The 19,611-nt window shown below is 43.5% G+C and overlaps 2 protein-coding genes across 2 annotated transcripts; both read left to right on the top strand.

Moving 5' to 3' along the window:
• Positions 1-71: 71 nt before the first annotated feature.
• Positions 72-7,410, top strand: znf1035 (zinc finger protein 1035). The gene has a single exon (XM_070834639.1). It carries the CDS (start codon positions 349-351, stop codon positions 6,793-6,795), a length of 6,447 nt encoding a protein of 2,148 aa, XP_070690740.1. The 5' UTR covers positions 72-348; the 3' UTR covers positions 6,796-7,410.
• Positions 7,411-12,927: 5,517 nt separating this feature from the next.
• LOC139204721 (zinc finger protein 616) lies at positions 12,928-18,593 on the top strand. The gene is made up of 2 exons (XM_070834686.1): positions 12,928-13,083; positions 15,130-18,593. The coding sequence occupies exon 2, from the start codon at positions 15,349-15,351 to the stop codon at positions 18,136-18,138; it is 2,790 nt and encodes a 929-aa protein (XP_070690787.1). The 5' UTR covers positions 12,928-13,083; positions 15,130-15,348; the 3' UTR covers positions 18,139-18,593.
• The last annotated feature ends 1,018 nt before the right edge of the window (positions 18,594-19,611 follow it).

Genomic DNA, 19,611 nt, shown 5'->3' with positions numbered 1-19,611 from the left:
GAGCCAATTGGCTCCAGCACAGACTTAAATCCTTCTCTAGAAATGGAAATGATGAGTCCAGCAAAGAAAAAAACCACAACCTCTCCTTCAGATCCACATTGTAGTGACCCTGCTGTGACTGGTAACAAAGAGCAAAGTGTTTTTAATAGTTTGGAATCCTGCTTGCAGTCAAACACCTCAAGCACAGATGGAAATCCCTGTCCAGACAAGGAACGGACAAGTCCAAAAGAGAGTACAAATACCTCCTCTTGTCTAGTACCAGAGGGTCTTAGTGGAGATGTTGCTGAAATTGCAAGAGAGTCATTTGAAGAGTTGAATACACCTGCAGAGGAACTGTCTGTGGTTGGCATGCTGTATGGTGAACCTCTGTCAAGAGAAGACTCTTCATGTGACACTGATGAAACACAATTTGACACAAGTCAAGATAACGACACTTCTGTACATAGACCTGACAGTAATCACACGAACCATTCAGAGGAACAACCAGCTCAACTGAAATCTTCTGCACAAATGAGGAAACGTATGCAGCCTGTTGTAATATTGAGGAACTTGGAGCCAGTCAATGGAATGAGTAACTCATATCATTGTGCAGATTGCCAACACGCAACCCACAGTGTAGATCATTTAATTGAACACCACCATTGTTGCCATTCAATGTACACTTTCCAGTTTTGCAAGACTTGTGATAGCTACCTGGTCAGGAATGAACAAGCAGAAACACATATGTGTGGTGTAACCAAAGAAAGCTCTGAGCTCCCTTCTGTTTCCAGCTTACAGAAGAAAAGAAAACGCTGTGGCCGACATAAGTGCATTACATGCGGGCTCATATTTCCAAAACTCTATCAATATATCAGGCATATGCGGTCTCACACTGGCAAAACACCCTACAAGTGTAATGGATGTGGGTTATATTTTGCACAGACTAGTACCTTGCAAAGACACAGGAATATACCAGGTAGATGTAAGATGACAACATTTCCAGTTAAAAATCCCGATGCTGTTGTCAGGAAAACTAAAGCGCCACCACAAAAGGATTTGGTACAGAACAAACCATATGCAAATCTGCCTGAATGCTGCGTGAAGCTTGTTGACATATCCAAAACTAATCTGTATAGTTTATGCAGTAAAAGCTTCTCACCTGTAGAGAAGGCCAAAAAGCACTTACACAACATACACAAGAGAACGAATTTGGCAGTTTTTTCAAGTCAGTGTACCACAACACTCAGTGGTGAAGAAAGTGAAAAAGTCGATGATGAGACAAAAGGAAAATACAAATGTCCTCTTTGCCCACGGCTTTTCAAGTATTCATACAACAGGGCTCGACATTTGCGTGACTGTATCAGAGTTGCAACAAACGGTGGCAAGGGAAAACTTGCCGGTAAATATCTGTGTCCCCTGTGCCACACCACCTTCACCTTATCATCCAACCGATACAGGCATATTAAAACATTCTGCCTTAGAGATTGTCTCAATCGCCTTGCAAAAGAGAGGGCAAAATCAATGCAAAAGTTTCAGCAGACAACACAGTCAAAGGAAAATGAACATAATAAACGGCCAAAGGAAAATGAGCAGAAAAAACTGACTAAGGAAGATGAACAGAAAAAACAACCGCCACTAGTTTCAAGAGCCTCCAAGCCTGTACCACGTTACAAATGCAATCTTTGTCCAGCAGTTTTTTGTCATGCATCTGGAAAGTACAGACATATGAAGAAACATGAATTGTTTAAACTCACTGGCAAAATGTTCAAGTACAGAAATTCAGTTTTCTCTACAATGTCTAAACCAGCAACTTCTAGCAGTCCAGAGACTGAAGAGAGTAAAGATAACTTAAAATCAACTGAAGCAAAGAGCAGTCTTGCCCTGAGCTGTCATTTTTGTGGAAAATGTTTCGGCACATCACAGTCCTTGAAGAAACATGAGCGCAATCACAGAGGCGAAAGACCATACCGCTGCCTGGAATGTGGAAAAGGATTCAAGAAACGCGCCTATCTTATTGGTCATAAAATCGTCCACCAGAGGAGGATACAGTGCACTGTCTGCAGAAAGATTCTTCCAACTATTGGAGAACTGATCCAGCACAGAAGTTCACATCTTAAAAGGGGAATGCTTCAATGTCCAGACTGTCATCAGCAGTTCCAGTATCCTGCACACCTCCTAAGGCATCTACGCTCCCACAAAAGAAAGGAAAATAAGGCTCCTCAGCTTGAAGAGGGACCACCACTAAAACCACAGCAGTCCTTGGAGACTATGAAAGAGCAGAGTGGACCAAAGCAGCTACAATGTTCCCTGTGCAAAGAGATGTTTGATGATGCCCAAGTGCTAAGAAAACATTGCCTGACACACATATCTAGGTCCTCAACAACCCAGTGTCCATTTTGCAAAGATAATTTCACTAATCGACGCTATTTGGTGCGTCACATGGTCAAACATACTGGAGACAAGCCATTTTCCTGCACTAACTGTGGGAAACAGTTTTACCGTGACTTGTACCTTAAACTTCACAGTGCTAAGTGTTTGCCTGCTCAAACCAGACATCTTGTCACAGTGGAGTCTGACGCAAAGGGGTCACATCCATGTTCCTATTGTCCACGGATGTTTTATAAGAAAAACCGTCTGAAAAATCATCACCGTGGCCACAAGACAAACACTCTGCTTCTATGCTCAAGATGTGGGCAGTACTTTGGATTTCGAAAATTAAATCAACATCAGATGAAATGCAGTGGGACTGCAGAGCTCAACACTACCTTATCTCTTAATGAGGATGTCAGTGAAAGCATGTCACACGCATGGCAGAATGTCCAAAAAGTGCCATTACAGTCCAGTGATACCAAGAACATGTTCCCGTTTAAATGCCCTCACTGTACACAGAGATTCAGGTTCAGATCAGTATTCTTCAGACATCTTGTTTCACATACTGGTTTGCAACCTTATGCATGTAGACACTGTGGCTGCAGATTCAGAAGTCAGACGATGTGTTTGCAGCATGAATCTTTCTGTGATGGTGTTTTCAAAGAAGGGCAGTCAAAAGTCAAAATTGATGCTGCAACACATGTGTCAGACATGCCTATTCTCAAAGAGGCTGCACAAAAGTCCCAAGCAGAAGGTGAAGCTGAGTACAAATGCAAATTCTGCACCAAGACTTTCATGAAATCCCGAAACTTGAGACGTCACATCTTGACACACAACGAGGTGAAGCCGTATCGCTGTAAAGCATGTGACAGCTGCTTTTCAAGGTATGATCATCTGAAAGTACATCAGACTCGTTGTAAAGGGAAAAGGGCACGACTGGAAGTCTGTATTCCCAAAATCAGTTTGGATGATGTAGGCAAGGGTTGGCAAAATAAGTTTGCCATAGAGGCTGCCGAAAAGCAAGAGTCATTCGACTGCGAAATCTGCTCAAGGAGCTTCGCAACTCAGGCTAAACTTGCCCGACATAACACTTTGTTCCATGTTACAAAACAATTCAAATGCACACGCTGTGGCTCCTCATTCACTCATGAAAAATCCCTGAAGAGCCATAGGAAGATGAAAAGGTGCAGGAAGGTCACCCAAGAAACAAATATTTCTGCAGAAAATGAGACAAAGTCATTCATTGGAGTGAGAAATCAAGTTCTCCAGAGAATCCAACCTTATTTTAACAAAAAGGGCAGATTTCTATGTAGTTATTGCCCCCGTACTTTTGGAAACGGCTGGCAATTAAACGTGCACACCCGCCTGCACACAGGAGAGAGGCCATATCCCTGTGATTATTGTGGTCAGAGGTTTATAAGGAAGGATTATCTGCAGCGTCATTTCCCGAAGTGCGGTAAGAAACAACAGCAAACTAAAGAGCTCTGTGACAAATGTGGAGGATTTTTCTCTCAAGCCAGGTTGGAAAGTCACAAAAAAAGTTGCACTTCAACTCCCAACTCGTCAAAATCAGTAGTTTGCCAAAGCCAACAGACTCAAAGTTCTCAAAGCCCACTAAAAGGCTTTTCTTGTGCATACTGTAGTTCTCGTTTTTTGATATTTTCACAGCTCCAAGAGCATTTTTTAAATGCACATAAAATGGAAACAATGGTTCCACCAGTATCTACTGCTCCCCTACAACACCATCTGTCAAATATACGAAACATTAAAGAAGAGCCTATGGATGTGAGTTGTGGTGAAGAGATTAATGATGGTGCTAATTTAATCTGTAAACTGGATACAGCTCTTGATGCGGAGCTCCCCAAACCATTCACCTGCTCAGAGTGCAATATGAGCTTTTCAAATAAAGCTGGACTAACTGGTCATGCACGAGTGCACGCAGTGGAGAATCCTTTCACCTGCAAAACATGCAAGAAAGGCTTCTGGAATAAAAGTCTTCTCCGTAATCACTACAGGAAATGTAGATTTGGCTGTATGTCAGAGAGGAATGCAACCCAACAGTTGGAAGTCCCTTTGAAAGCAGAGATTGACTTTGCGTTGAATGACTCTGTTCTAGTGTTCAAAGAAGGTTCCAAAACAACTGGTACTGGGGTTTTACGGACTAACTTCTCCTGCAAAGAGGATCAAGTGGATGAATCCTCACAAAATTCAGAAGGAGATCAGGTGCAAGGCAGCTCAAGTCAAGAGAAGAAAGCTGTGCAGTTCCAGTGTTCAGAATGTGACAAAAGCTACACGGATGGCTTAATGCTCATTAGTCACCTTGAAGAACATGGACGGCAGGAACAAGCAAAAAAGCACAACACTTGTACTAAGTGTGGGCGGGTGTGTGCAAGCCAAGGAAATCTTGAAAAGCACATGAAGTTGCATGAAATTGAAAAGAAATACCCATGCCCTGACTGTTCCAAGATGGTGTACACTTCATCTGATCTTGAAAACCACAGAACATGTCATGACCCAAATAGACCTTATGCTTGCAAATTGTGTCATCAAAGGTTTTGGACAAGATTGTCTTTATGCAGTCATTACAGTGAAGACCATCCAGATGATGTATTCACCTGTCGTTTCTGTAGCAAGACCTATTCAGTCAAAAAGTCACTGGCAAGACACTATAGAAAATGGCATCAAAAAGAGCAGAGGGATCTTGGGAGTACTGTACAGGGGAAGAGCAGCACTGAGCAACAATCCAGCAGTCAAGTCAGTGCAACTGGTGAAAGTGATGAGGATGAAAATAACTGCACTGAGGACAGCGACTCAGACTCTGCACCATACTTCCCATGCCACGTGTGTGGCAAGACCTTCCCAACGTCGGAAAGTCTAGAGGATCATCAACGGTGTCACCTGGGTGAAAAACCACATGAATGTGCAGAATGCGGTCGATGTTTTTTCCAGGCATCCCAGTTGCAGCAGCATCAACGAATGCACAAATCTGAATTTCAGTGTCAGGCATGCGGCAGGGGTTTTGTCTCTCTCTTTGCACTGCGTAAACACAAGCATACTCATGGAAAGAGTCGTCCTTACCGTTGTTCTAAGTGTCACCTCAGTTTCACAGGACCCACACAGTTAGCAGAGCATATGTCCACCCACCAGGAAGAGAACTTCCCATGTGACATATGCAATCGTGTGTTTCTCTCCAAGAGTAGTAGAGCTGAGCATCGGAAATACCACTCTAAGGCAGGTGAAAGTCACCCACCTTCAGTTTCAAGGGAAGTATGTGAGAAGCTAGCTTCACTTTCTGAAAGCTCACCAGTGGTCACCAAAGAACTGAAATATCGTTGCGGCGTTTGTAGTGAGCGCTTCAGAGACCCAGAGGAGCTGTCGGAGCATGGTTGCATGGAAGCCAAAGAGCGACCATATTCATGTTCGGACTGCGATAAACATTTTCTGCATGCATCTCACCTGAAAAAGCACAGGTCAACCCATCAACTATCATGTTCTACTGGTGAATATCCATGCAATAAATGCAACAATAGTTTTTCCTCCTCTCAGCACTTCCTCAGCCATCTTAAAAGCCATGATGATGATGCTACAGCAGAAATTAAACTTAACACGGCAGATAAATATGAAGGTTCTTCACATGGGTTCATATGTCCAGTTTGTCATCAGTGTTTTGCTAGTTCCGCTGAATTGATTCGTCATTTCCCCACTCATCTGGATGGTGCATTTCAATGCAAAATTTGTCAAATGACATTTCCCTCTGGAACTAAGCTCGAAGAACATGAGCGCCGTCATCTGGCATCATCTACTGAACTTGAATGCGTGTGTGGCCAGAGCTTTTTGGGAAGCGAGGCTTTTTGCCATCACCGCTGTTCGCGTCAACAGCACGCAGAGAGGAAGACTGAATACTCAAATCCAACAGCTAAGACATCCCCTCCAACTTATCAAGCAGAAGGGGATGAAGAGGAGGTTGATGTTACTGGAGAGGACTTGTTCAATTGCCCTGTTTGCTCAATGCTGTTTTCCTCAAAAAGTGGTCTCTTGGAGCATCAAAATAAACAGCACCCAAATGAAAAACCGTTCAAATGTGAGCTGTGTGGAAAAACGTTTGCCGTGAAGCGGTACCTCAAAGAGCACGAGCGAAGGCACCGTCAAAAACTGGCTGCTCAAATCGCAACTCGATCAGAAGAGAACGTGCTAAAATGTAGCCAGTGCCGCACTGAATTCAGTTCAGCACAGGATCTGTCTTTGCATATGAGATTGCATGCTGAAACCATTGAGTACCGCTGTGATATGTGCTACAAGTCATTCAGCCAGTGGTCTCTTCTAAGGCAGCATCAAGAAAGTCACGTCGGCCAAGTTGTCTATGAATGCACCGAATGTGACAAGGCCTTTGCTTTTCCTCACCTACTGGAGGAACATCAACAGACCCATGCTGGGTCCTCTCGGTAATGGCTGTTGCATCCCATCTACCTTATCTTCCCTTTGAATAACTATAAAAGTAACTTGAAATCCTTTTCATGCCTTACATCTAACTGCGTACCTCCACTTGAAATCACAAATTTGTATTTTTTGCCCTTCTTGCATACTTGTAAAGCTCTTGACTCGCTGACAGGGCATCTTCTCTTGAGTTCCTATCCACATTGTATATATTTTTAGTTCTAATGGAATTTGTATACAGTTAGTTCGCCAGATAATTTCTTTGTAAATTTCATGACAATATTCTGTGTGATGAATACAGACAGCATGATGGGATAAGATGTTCATAAAATGTCTTGGATAAAGGCTCAAATTGTTAATTAGTCATGATCATTTTTGATGTTTGACATTTATTTTGAAATAGTTTTGAGTCAGTTTTGTTGAAAATGTGTAACATTCGAGCTGCTCATTTTAATCTATTGGTATTTTCTATGACTCCTCATGTACTATAGATAATTTTGTAATTTTCAGTTTAGCATTTCTGTTTATTATGGGTTGCATTTTTGATATTATAATGTGGAAACGTTTGAAAGATGTTCTTAATGAGTATTCTTTTCTCAGCCTAAGGATGTTACTTTTATTTTTAAAAAATCAGTTGATGCATTCAATTAAGGAGTAAAGTCAACTATAAAATCAATTTGTGGGTTTGTATTTATTTCTGGGCACTAATGGGGAAGCAAATGGAAAGGAAGCTGTGAGAAGCCTCACTCAGTTTCACAAAAATGGTTGATTTTGGGAATATATAAGAGTAAATACTTTGTGTAGTGTAAAAGTGACTATACTCACTTTTAGATCAGTAGGTTAGGTAAAAATCAGCTTGTGGGTATAACTGTGAACAACATTTAAGTAAGAGTGTTGAACATTTAGTCTGCCCAGTTTGCTTTTGGTAGAACTTGTCAACTGGTAGATAACAATAGGAGGAAGTGCACAGCCTGTGTGGCAGTTCAATGGTTAGTGCTGGTGCTGGTCCTGGTCTGATTCAAGCAGATTCTAGGGGCCTCTCTGTGTGGAGCTTGCATGTTCTCCCTCACAATCTAAGGACATGTCAAACTGAACTCTGTGGTTGCCATTGTGTGGTAGCCCTGTGATTGGCAGCATGTCCAGCTTGCACCCTGCCTCTGATATTGGCTTCTGCCGCTTTGACCCTAAATAGGATAAGCAGGCACAGAAAATTGATGGGTGTTGAAAATTTCTGTTTTTATTTTATTCAAAATACTGTCACACATGCTAAGGCCCTTTTTGTTCTAATTATTTTATGACTGTGCCATTTGAAAGTAGATTTAATGGTAGACGAGCCCACATGGCCAATGTTGATCTTTATTTTGGCTTGTTAATGTAACAGAATTCTTGAAAATGCTTAAGTCAATTAATTTGTCGAGTGTTTTTAAAAACAAGTCTTATGGTGCTTTGCAAAGATTAACACTGATACAAACCCAAACTTTCTATAAACAGGCAATCCTAACCATATTGACTTAAATTATAAAGAACACTGAGAAATGAATATTATTCATACATATTCTGCTCTATGGTCATAGCATGATGTGACAAAGGAACTGTTTCAGCCCAGATTCATGATCCAGACTGAAGCACCAGCTCAGCTCCACAGAGTTGTCATAATAACAGATACAGTAATGCTGGTTTCTGTGAAAAGGGGCATTTCTATCAACCCTGTTCTTGGGCAAGAACATCTAAAATGTTTCTTAATTTGTTCTTATGGATTCGAGTTAGCTGGCAGAGACCTCTTTCTGGAGTACACATCAGCAAGTGTGCAGTTTCATAGATGCTGCACGCCCATAGTAAGAAGAAATCGATTGCTTTTCATTTCATGCACTTTCACGTGTAGCTGTTGCAATCCTGAGCTAGAAGGATATTGTGAATCGCTGTCAGTGATGTGGGCCCAGTCATCTCTGTCCCACTATTGAATTAAACAAAGACGTTACTGTGTACACTACTTTGCTTGGGCCAGATCTTTGTGTTGACTTGAGTAAGTTGAGAGAAACCACAAGATCAAACGGCTTGAAAGCTAGTTATCGTCCGTGCCAGTGACTCAACAAATCCATTAGTGCCTGCCACTGACAAGCAAAATCCCAGTGCTTTGGGCTAGATCAGAAAACATGGACATCACGGATGTCGGAAAATTCCTGTCTTGTAAGAAAGTCCACTATGTGAACAGTTAATGATTGAAAATTAACAGCAGGGATTTCTAGGTCTTGTGCTACCCGTCTTTACTTTTACTTTGAGTACACTGAAATGGATGGAGAAGTGAGAGAGTGAACAGAAGTGGCAGCAAAGATGTGCTTCAGCAGACTGGTGAGGAAGTACCTAAAGACCAAGGTTCCTCCTGCACAGCTCACATCATCAAGAGTGTGCAAGTGTCTGACTCTGAAAAGAATTAGCAGCAAAATGGTCCTTAACATTAAACCTCTGAATGCCAGATCAGGAGGCACCCAGAGGAGCAGCATGAGATGTGGAAGTGGTCCGGGAAAGTTTGCAATACTGAAGTCCATAAGTGTATTTGGCCTGGCTGAGACACTGTCAGAGGAAGTCCTGTTGCCAATATTAGAATATCCTTGGGGAAACCAAGCGAAGCACAAACTCTGTGATGTATTAGATCCTGATTTCAGAGAAAACATCCAGACAGTCTTATTTCATCCCATGAGCACTTGCTTCATTCAAGAGGTTGAGGAATACAGTGAGGCAATGTGAAGCAGCGTGTGCCCTGTCTGCAGAATAGGAATTAGTTTGATATGTAGTACATTTGTATTGTTAAAAATCCATCCACTATTCCCCATCCTGAAGAGGTGCTGAAGATAATATGGTTACTGAACCTGACTGGACCTTGGATTACTGCAGTGATCAGGTTTCCCCAGGGGTATGGTACCATGAGAATCTGTCTGGACTTGACTGACCACTCAGTGGACAAGTGCTTTCTGGCCAAGCAGAGTATTTTTGCAAGGGAAGGGACTGACATACCGTGTTGATACCGATGAATTAATCAAGTCAAAGCCCACACTAAAGTATGAATTTCAATCACAGGAATCCAGAACCACTTTTAGGCACTGGGCTGTAGTTATTGTCTCCAACAATGCTCTGAGTCAGTGTCTAGGTGTGTAGATTGCAGTACTGAACAGTGCTGACAAATCAAACAAGCCCTGAAACTGCAACGCTATATATAGAAACTGCAGTGGCTCCTTCAGTTGACACTCTAAAATCACCAGTGTTGGAGCCAGACAGTAGTGTACCAACACACTGGGCCAAATCCCAGACAAAAACCATAAAAAAATACAGTCACCTGAGCCTGTCTGTTTGCCAGCCCTCACCGTGTGCCTGCGATTTGGAGTTCAAATGAAAGCGTGTTGCGTGTGTATTCTGGCAAATCACTGGTTTGACCAGAGTCCAGGGCTGAATTTCTTTTCCAGTACACCCCTGGAGACAGACCCATGGATGTGGAGCTGCACCATAGTAATGGTTCAAGTACCTAATGCACAACCTGTCTGCAGATGTTCTATCTGTCTCTGTCTGCCTCCATCTGTCTTTTAAGCTGGTATGTGAAGGTCAAGCTACAAGCCACTAGCAATCATAAACTATACTGCACATCCCAGCCACTCCTTAGCACTCCAGCGGAGGGCTTGTAGTCATGCGCTCCAAGGAAAGATGTCGGTCACTCAATCATATCTCCTTTCACAGCCTGGAAAGAGGAGTTTTACAATCTCTATCTATTTTTGTTAAATTGTTATATGTATTTCAAACTTTCATTCTCAAGGAACTGTTTATCATTCTGTCTGTGTATGACATTTGCTGGCCTCATTGAGAAAACAGTGGACATTTTAGTGAGTGGAACCTTCAGGTCCCTGTCCCTTCCTGCTGCGCTGTGCTTCACTTTTATGCCTCAAAACTGAACAGACAGACCAAGTTACAGAGTGGGTGCTTTACGTTAAGATCAGCTGTATGTGTGACTGGAAAAGAGCAGAGCGCTGAGAAATGTACCTCTGACGTTAGCATCCAGGCTGCTACTTGCCTGAGGATTGACGCCTCCTTTACTCCACATAGCGAGAATTAACATGTGCAGCATGTGCTTTAGCAGTGATTGACACTACGTTAAAGACGCCTCCTGGTTCTGATTGGCCGTTTTTATTCAGGCATTCACACAAGAGTGCAAGAATCCACACTGTTGAGTGGATTCTTGCACTTGTCATGAGGAGCACGAGCTGGAGCCAAAGGGAGCAGATTTTTTCAGATTATGTCATTATGTGGATATATGCATTTATATAAATGTTACCGTTTGTAGAGAATTGGTCCTGAGGGGATTCTGGCAATTTATTTAATTATCATTTCCACTGGTGCCTTGTGACTGCCATTTCTAAAGAGGTGAGTGCCCAAGTGAGCAACGGATCCCATCTTCATTCAAGAGCTGTCGGACAAACAACACATAGAGAGCCAACCTGACAGAGGCAAATCTTAAAGCAATGATGTGTTTAAACTCAGTAAATACACCAGTGCCTCTATAGTAGCTTCCCAGACTTTTCTCAAGACCAAGGACAGATCTTCCTTCCAATGTGTGCTGAATCTCTGGGTTTTGTCCCAGTTGGTCAATACCACAGTCCAAAGAAGTCCAAGGAGGTGCCCTGGCGCCTTCACCTGGTTCTTATGCAAGAAGATAGACAGCACAGGGATCCTCTCTAATCACTGCTCCTTACTCTGTCATCTATACTGCCTTATATCTGCAGTGTGTTTCTCACAATAAGTAATCAAATCTCCTTACCACAGGCGCAGTCAACCAGTGAATCAAGAGTTTTGCTTTATGGCACTGGTCTCTCCTCACCACCACAGGCAATGATGTGACGACTGCCTAACTTTATGGTTGTCACTCTTTCAAACTCACCCTCAGTCATGAAGATCTCAACACATCCAAACACCTCTATTTGGCTTGGCTGCTCCATTTTTACCTTTACAAACAGACAACTGTTTTACTAGAAACATGGCTTCACATTGGCTGAGATTATCATGACTGGATCAATAACCAGCCCGAGTCCCAGACCCCTAAGGGGCTCGAGAGGCTCCACATTCACCATGTTACATTTGGTTTGTGGTCATTTAACAATCTGCAAATTCTTTGTCACTGTGTGCACCACCAAAGTATATTATAAACTGAAATGATCAGCCGAGTTTCAGGTTCCCCACCAAAAAAGTGATCCTGAGTTAAAAGTCAAGACTATTAATACAATAATTAAATAATAACTAATACACACCCAGCGCACATGGAAAACCCAAAGAGGAACAGGACCTACAGCTGATTTAGGTTAATCAGGCCCTCTGAGGGCCGAGGATAGCCGACACCAACAGACTGAACAAGCTGATCCGCAAGGCCAGTGACGATGTCGGAGTGTAGCTGGACTCTCTGACGGTGGTGTCAGAGAGGAGGATGCTGTCCAAGTTGCACGTCATCTTTGACTGTATCGCCCAACCCCTTCATGATGGGCTTGTCAGGCACAGGAGCTCGATCTTTATTCATATTCACTGTATATACTCTGTACATACAGAAAATTGTTATTCTAGTTTATTTTATTTCTATACTTCTCCTATGTTTCTGTGTCAGAGCAACAGTAATGCCCAAATTTGTTCCTTGGGAATAATTGAAGCATTTCTGATTCTGATTCTGATCCTACCAAGCATTAGTGCTGCCTATGTTAGCCTAAAATTAACATTGGTCCAGGGTTATTAGTGCTAGTTTCACATTAACTATCTTCGTGTGCCAAATATTATTAGGGGTGATTGACTGAAAGCTTTTGCATTTTTTAGGTCACAAATTAGTCATTACATCAGACATAATGACTAAAATTGCGATGCCGCAAAATAGCAACAGCTGGACGTGCAATGCACAGAAAGAAATGTGTGCATTATAGCTATTTGTAGTTTAAACCTTTAAAGAGAGACAGCGCCGCACTTTCAACTGTGGCCACATCGCCAAATCGGCGCACAGCCGTGGCGCACACACAGCGCACACAGTCCCAGAGGGGTTGGGTTGACCGCGCATGCGCAGTGTGACCCAGCGTTGCCTCCGTTCCTCGCCTGCTGCAGCTGCAGCCCAAGCTCGGTGCTCTTCTTCCTGGCACAGCAGCACATTTGTTCCCACCAGAGCCGAGCAGACCCTTGAGAGTTAATGTCCTCTGCACGGACAGATGTCTGCCGAGCCGTCTCTCCTCCCCTCTCCCAGCCACCGTGGCTCCGCTTTGTGGGACGTCGTTGCCGCTCCAGTGACCGGTGAGTACGCGAAGATAAAAACGGGTGGTTATTGTGCAGGATCTGCACCCCGCAGCGGGTCATGGTTACTAGCATGCTAACGCAGGTTAGCTAACGTTATTCCTATCTCCGGCCTTTCTCGGGAACTTGTCCGGCCACCTCCCCCTGGTTAGCCGATGCTAGCAGCCCCTCGGAGGTACCCGAGCCAGACCCAGGCATGGTCCGTGGGTCTGACACCCAGCGGGCCAACCCAGGAGATCGATGGTGCTCATGTGGAAGAAACTCGGTAGCTTAAGATTGGATCTTTTACCACCGATTTTACTTTGTGTGTGAAATAATAACGTTATAGTGTGTTATTAGTGAGACAACATTCAAATGCTCGTTAGCAATATGGCTAGCATTTGCTAGCTAACGTAGCCTGAGACCCCCCTGTATCCAGGTGGTGACTGTGGTTTGTTTTTCATTATTATTAGTAATTGATCCGCCTTCTTGTGTTTATGTCCATCTTATGTTTGGCTCTGGTTTAGCTGTCTGTCACTGCCTCAGTCTGATGCTGCAGGCTGCAAATAAGGCTCTCCTCCCTGGCCAGGTCAACTTTAAACGGTTAGTTTTACCTCTGGAAGTTTATGCAATGGTCTTGTTTCTTTTTTAACCAATCTAACAACAGGTATTGCATTTTGAATATGTGTTCTTTATAGCAAAGGAAGGGGGTCCAAACATGCACCAGAATCACTGACGTCTTCAACAGGGGTCATGCTGGCCTCAGAAATGATTAAAAAGACCAATTTATTCCTGTTGAATGTGGAAAAGTGGAAGAGCACAAAGCAGTTGATATAAACATGTAAATGTTACCCAAGCATGAAGGTACTGCAGCATGTACCAGAGCTACTTAACCAACAAACTGCCATAAGTGATAGTGTTAGACGATAAATCAGCACAACAGATCAAACTAATGATTAAAAATGATTTTTCTGATTTCTGAGTCAATCAGAACCAGGATATGTTTAAAGAAAATAAAAACAGAAATGTAATCGTGAAACAAATCTGTAAGAACACAGACGACACAAATGTACTCGTGTCAGAAAACATGACTCTGGCGTTCTTAAGGGAAATCCACATCAAAAGCAAAAGGTGGCCGTCACATAAGGACTACGTGCATGTAGTGTGTTTGGTCATTGGTGACGTCAGATCCAATTCCCTGCAGCACGCGTCCTGAGAAGCTGAGAGGCTCCACCACAACGCTATCAGGGTGACTGATACTTTGCAAGGAGGCCCCACAAGGAGTATACAGGAAGGCCCACCCCACCACCATACGCCCACACACACACTCCCCCCACCAGCAGAATTAATAAAAACAGTTTAATCACACCTGGTACTGTGTATAAAGGCAATACACTTTGGGCAGTCTGTGGTCATGATACAAGTTACATACATGACCGCTCGTGTCTAGCCAGTTGGTTTTGCTCAACAACACAGACTGTTATGGTTTTGCACTACACAGAGCCAAGAGCATTGTATCACAAACACGGCAGAGGCATGAATTTCTTGCCTAATGTGACGATGAAGTAGAAATGCACTTGAGCATAGCGAGGCTAAAACATGCTATACAAAGTGAGTGGAAACGCGGCATAAATCTGCAGCTATGGGATGTGATTCCATTTCTGCAGCAAGACCTGTTGGATTTGCTAGCCACTGGCAGGTTGGGCTGTGTCGCTTCATGTTGCAATCCAGGGCATCTGCCAGGTGCACTGTGAAGTTAAATGCTGGGAGAAAATGCAGGCCATGGCAGCACTGTCTGAGCATGGCCTCTTCTCCATATTACTGAAGAGACCTGGTTGGGCATTGTACCTAACTATTTTGTACGAATGGCAAAAAGTAATGTCTCAGTACACAAAAAATATTGCTCATCATATTGTTAATATATATATAACTTGTTTAAAATGAGTAACTATATTAAACACTTAAATTAATGACAAAATGTGTTTACATGTATGCCATTACAATGAATTGTGACCGTCCATTTTCACTTAGTAACATCTTTTTGTTTATGTTGTGTGTGATTTACAGGAAGCTTCCTTGCATGACCACAGCGCCTGGATTGCGATGATGCTTGGGTTACAGGGAAGTACTTCATCGTCCAAAGTGTATCGTTGCGTGGCATGTTCCGCCACCTTCACTGGATTGGCCTCCCTGCTAGTACATCAGGCAACCCATGCTAGCCCACTGTCCAAGGTGTCTGCACCTCCGCAGCCTAATAGCAGCCCACATGAAACACTGTTTGCCGGTATGGACTCATCGAGTGAGCACCCCAGTCCACCGCCTGAGAGCCCTTCACCTTCTTTTTATATTTGTGATTGTGGGGAGGAATTTCAGGACTTCAGTCTTATGCTGGAGCATAAGCGTTCACATGCCTCTCAACTACAGCTACTGGAACCTCTAGATAATAATATTGCTCTCTGTGAAACAGGATTTGATAAAGCTTTTCCCACGCAGCATGTGTCACGCAGTCCAACTACAACCCAGCCAGGTTTGGTCCTTAGTTGCCCCTCTACATCACGGTCCCCAGCTGTTGAGTTACCCACATTAACAGACCATAAAGCAGATGAAAGCCTGGAGGATGGCATTGCCATAGTAACCACTCCTCAAGGTCAGTGTACACCTCCTCGAGATGAAGGAGAGAAACAACTTGAGAACATGTCAGCCACAGCAGAGCAAATACCAGAGACTGTAGAGGACAAGCATTTCCAAGACAAAACAAATTCTGTTGCCAACAGCGAAAATGGTGAGACGCTGCCCAGAAAAAATGCCCTAATGAAGTTGGTGGCATCAGCGTACATGAAGCGCTTTTCAGCTCCTCAGTCTCGGAACCAAAACAGTAACACAGTGACCCCCAAACGGGAAGTCGTCCCTGTTGACATAACACCAGGGGCAAAAACTGAGGTGTCGCCGATCAACGATCTCTCCATTGCACAGTTGAGGCGGCTGCTTGCAACTCCTGGTATAAAGACTAAAGCTCCGTCCATCAGCAGAGTTCTTGAGTCTAGTAGGAAGAGGGTTGTCTCTCTGACTAAGACTTTCTCACCTGTTGTGGTCCTTGAAACCCGTCAAAAGCTCATGGATCATAGCAGTAATGGCACATATGGGAGGTATCAATGTGGCCGCTGTCGAAGGGTCTTTCAAAACTTGGACAAATTGACAGAGCATCATTTCTTGCACAAAAAAGAGAGGATAAAATGTTGTCGCCGCTGCAAACAGCTTATCATTGGACGGATGCCTTTACCTGACAATCACGTTTGCCCTCAGTCAGGAAACAAAACGCTACAGCTGTCCGGGTCTTTAAAAAGCAAGTTTGCCCAAAAAGTAGTGCCATTCCATAGTGTAAATAATACAAAAAAGGTTTTCTTTTGTCCATTGTGCAAGCACAGCTACGCACGGAGGTGGAACCTCAAAATGCACAAGTGCCAGGGCCCAGGGTCAGCGCTCTCTCAGCAGACCAGTTCCTCCATTCAGAAAATGCTGGTATTGAGATCAAACAGTAAAGCCACAATGGATGCAGAGGTCAATGCTGGTTCTCAGCTCGCTAAGAGTATTGCTGTGGGCACCGAAGTCTCTGGTCGTATCAAGGTGGAGGTGACCTCTCCGAATTCAGAGCATTCTGCAGTTTCACAATTGGCCTGGACTAATCCAGCAAAAAGCTTCTCACCCTTCTACCCCAAATCTTCGATGATGGAGGAGCACAAAGATGCGTCTCTTTGCGGGATATCTCCCCAGCGAGAAGAAAACAGTAGCTGGGGTAAAGTAGCAGTTGATAATGAAGACAGCAATGAAGGACAGTGGACGATGCCTCTGGATGATGAAATGGAGGTGCTGAACTCTGCAGAGAAAGCTCTTGATGATAGAGAGGCGACAAAATCTGTGTCAGCTGAACATGCAGAGGTGGCGGCGCCTGGTTTGCGTTATTTTGTCAGCGATGGTGTAAAGCGGTACCCTTGTAACAGGTGTCAGAAAACCTACAGCCGGCCATCTACTTTGAGACGCCATTTACGACTGTGTGGGTTCAGGCCACGCGGACCTGGGACTGTAGCTCAGAGTGGCAGTCAGGGCGTCACTCTACTAAACAATATGAAACCAATGTTTGCTTGTTTTGTCTGTGGGAAGACCTTTAACCGTAAAGATAACATGATGGTTCACAGGAAGAAATGTCAGTTGCAACAACCGGTGAAGGATGCAGACAGGGGGACTTTACCGCAGAGTATTTCAGGCAATGCAACAGACTGTCAAACCCAGGAGGATGATGGAAGCAACTGGGGCATCATGTCACTTCCGTCGGTGCTCCCGAGGAGGGTGACATGTGAGTGTGGGGTCGGATTTACATCTCCAAGGCTTCTCCTGGAGCATCTGCAGAAGCACGCACAGGAATCCTACACATGTCCGACTTGTGGAGAGACCGTTAATTCCTGGGCAGACTACGAAGTTCATCTACAGATCCACATGCATCCTCATCACCAGCTGCTGAAGGGACTGCAACCACAACGATCACAACCTCTGTTGCTCAGATTTCAGCAGCAGCAGCAGCCTCCTCAGCCAGTGCATCAGCCTCCACAGAAGCAGCCACGCCCAGAGCAGCTTCCAAACCCAACGAAAAAGCAGCAAAGGATCGTATGCACACGGTGCGGCAACACTTTCGCCAGTCGCTGTTCCCTTCGGAGGCACATATCCTGGAATCGATGCAAAGGTGGTCGGCCCACAAACGCACCCACAAACCCACCCAAAACCTATCACTGTTCCAATTGCAACTCTGACTTCCCGAACACAATCAGTCTTATGTTTCACCAGAGGAGCGGGGCTTGCAAGCCGGCCATAAAGCCTGTGCGCTGCCCTGTCTGTCTTCGCTGGTTTGGCACTGTGGATGGTTTGCAGAAACACCTGCTTACTCACAAACGGTCTGAATCATACCGCTGTGATGTCTGCCAGGGCACATACCCAAACCTTAAATCACTGAAAAACCACCGCAGGAGGATTCATCGCATTATGGCTGGAGACACAAAGCCAAAAACACAAGAACTGATTTCTTAATGACTCTTTCATCGGAGTGGTACATTTAAGAACAGAGCAACTATACTTACTATAGTTTGTTCTTTCCATATTTGCCAGTCGTGTTTATTATAACTTTTACTGTGCAGGAGTTTTGACATTGTACAGCCACATAAGGTGTTTTTTATTTTTTAAAAGCAGAGTGTGTAATAGTAGCTTGCCACCGTAAAATGGCTTTGATATACTGTACATTTTAGTTTTAACAAGTTAATCCTTTTATTACATAGCCTCATTAGCCTGTGAATGTTTTCTGTATTTGGTAATCAAACTTTTATCACAGAGGTTGTGATGTAGCTTGTTGTTCCTGGTGTTAATAAACATACCAGTAAGTATGTGAAACATGTATGTTGTATCATTTTGTGTGGCCTGGGATCTGATCTCTGCAGGACTAACACAAGATGTTATTTTGAACATTGTGTAAAAAGCATTTTTTTTAAGACGACAGCCATAAAAAACAATCACAACTGACAGAGGGTTATGTTGTTCTTTTACAGCTGACTGTGGGTTTTACTCAACAAATTGTCCCACGTGACCGATAATTCTGCTTTGTGAGACTGCCATTGTCGTTCAGTAAGAAATGTCTCATTCACAGTTGAGAGACAAGATAATTCTAATAAGTATATTTACTGTTTGCTAAATTTAGCAGACTAGACAAGGACATCCTTTGCATCATCCTTTGTGTATTTGAGAGTTAACTGGCTACATTTACATCCAGATTATGTAAGAGATTAGTAGTAAGTAAAGTAATCAATGAAATATAGTGTCTTTGTCAAGGCTGGATTACAAACTGGGCAGAGTAGTGCTGTGGCCCCAAAAGCTTCAGACTGTCAGAGGATTTATGTCCCTCAATAAATATTCATAAGTATAAATAATTAATGCATGACATGAACTGACATGGTTATGTCCACAAAGTAGCTTCTACTTTTTTTTTTACCTGATCTCGAGTCCCTGTTTTGAGGATCATTTCAAAAGAAAAATTTTAATATTCATTTTGTGGGTCTGTGGGAAATACAATACAACCAATTCATTTAAAATTGAATGTGTTTTTTTTTTTTTTTTTTTTTTACATTGACAGATAATCCCGTGTTATTTTGGTGCATAACATACACACATAATTAACATAAGATAACAAAATAATGACCAAGGAGTGTGCAAATGTTCACAGTATGAAGAATATGTGTGTTAATGTAACGCACGGAGCTAGAGGCTTTAACATGTACTCTCCGCACAGTGAATGACATGCTGCATGTGCCCTTGTCCTTGGCAGTGGCAGCAGCATACCAGATGGTGATGGAGGAGATGAGGATGGACTCAGTGATGGCAGAGCAGAAGTGCACCATCATTCATGATGGCGACCAGGGCCCAGATGCACACTGCGCCTGAATACAAGATGTTTTGCAACACTGTAGAAGCCAGGGCGCCCAAGATCCCCTTACTCATTTGTTCAGGAGCTCT

This window comes from Pempheris klunzingeri, chromosome 8 (assembly GCF_042242105.1).
Source record: "Pempheris klunzingeri isolate RE-2024b chromosome 8, fPemKlu1.hap1, whole genome shotgun sequence".
NCBI lineage: Eukaryota > Metazoa > Chordata > Actinopteri > Acropomatiformes > Pempheridae > Pempheris > Pempheris klunzingeri.
This window is presented reverse-complemented; position numbering and strand designations above follow the sequence as displayed.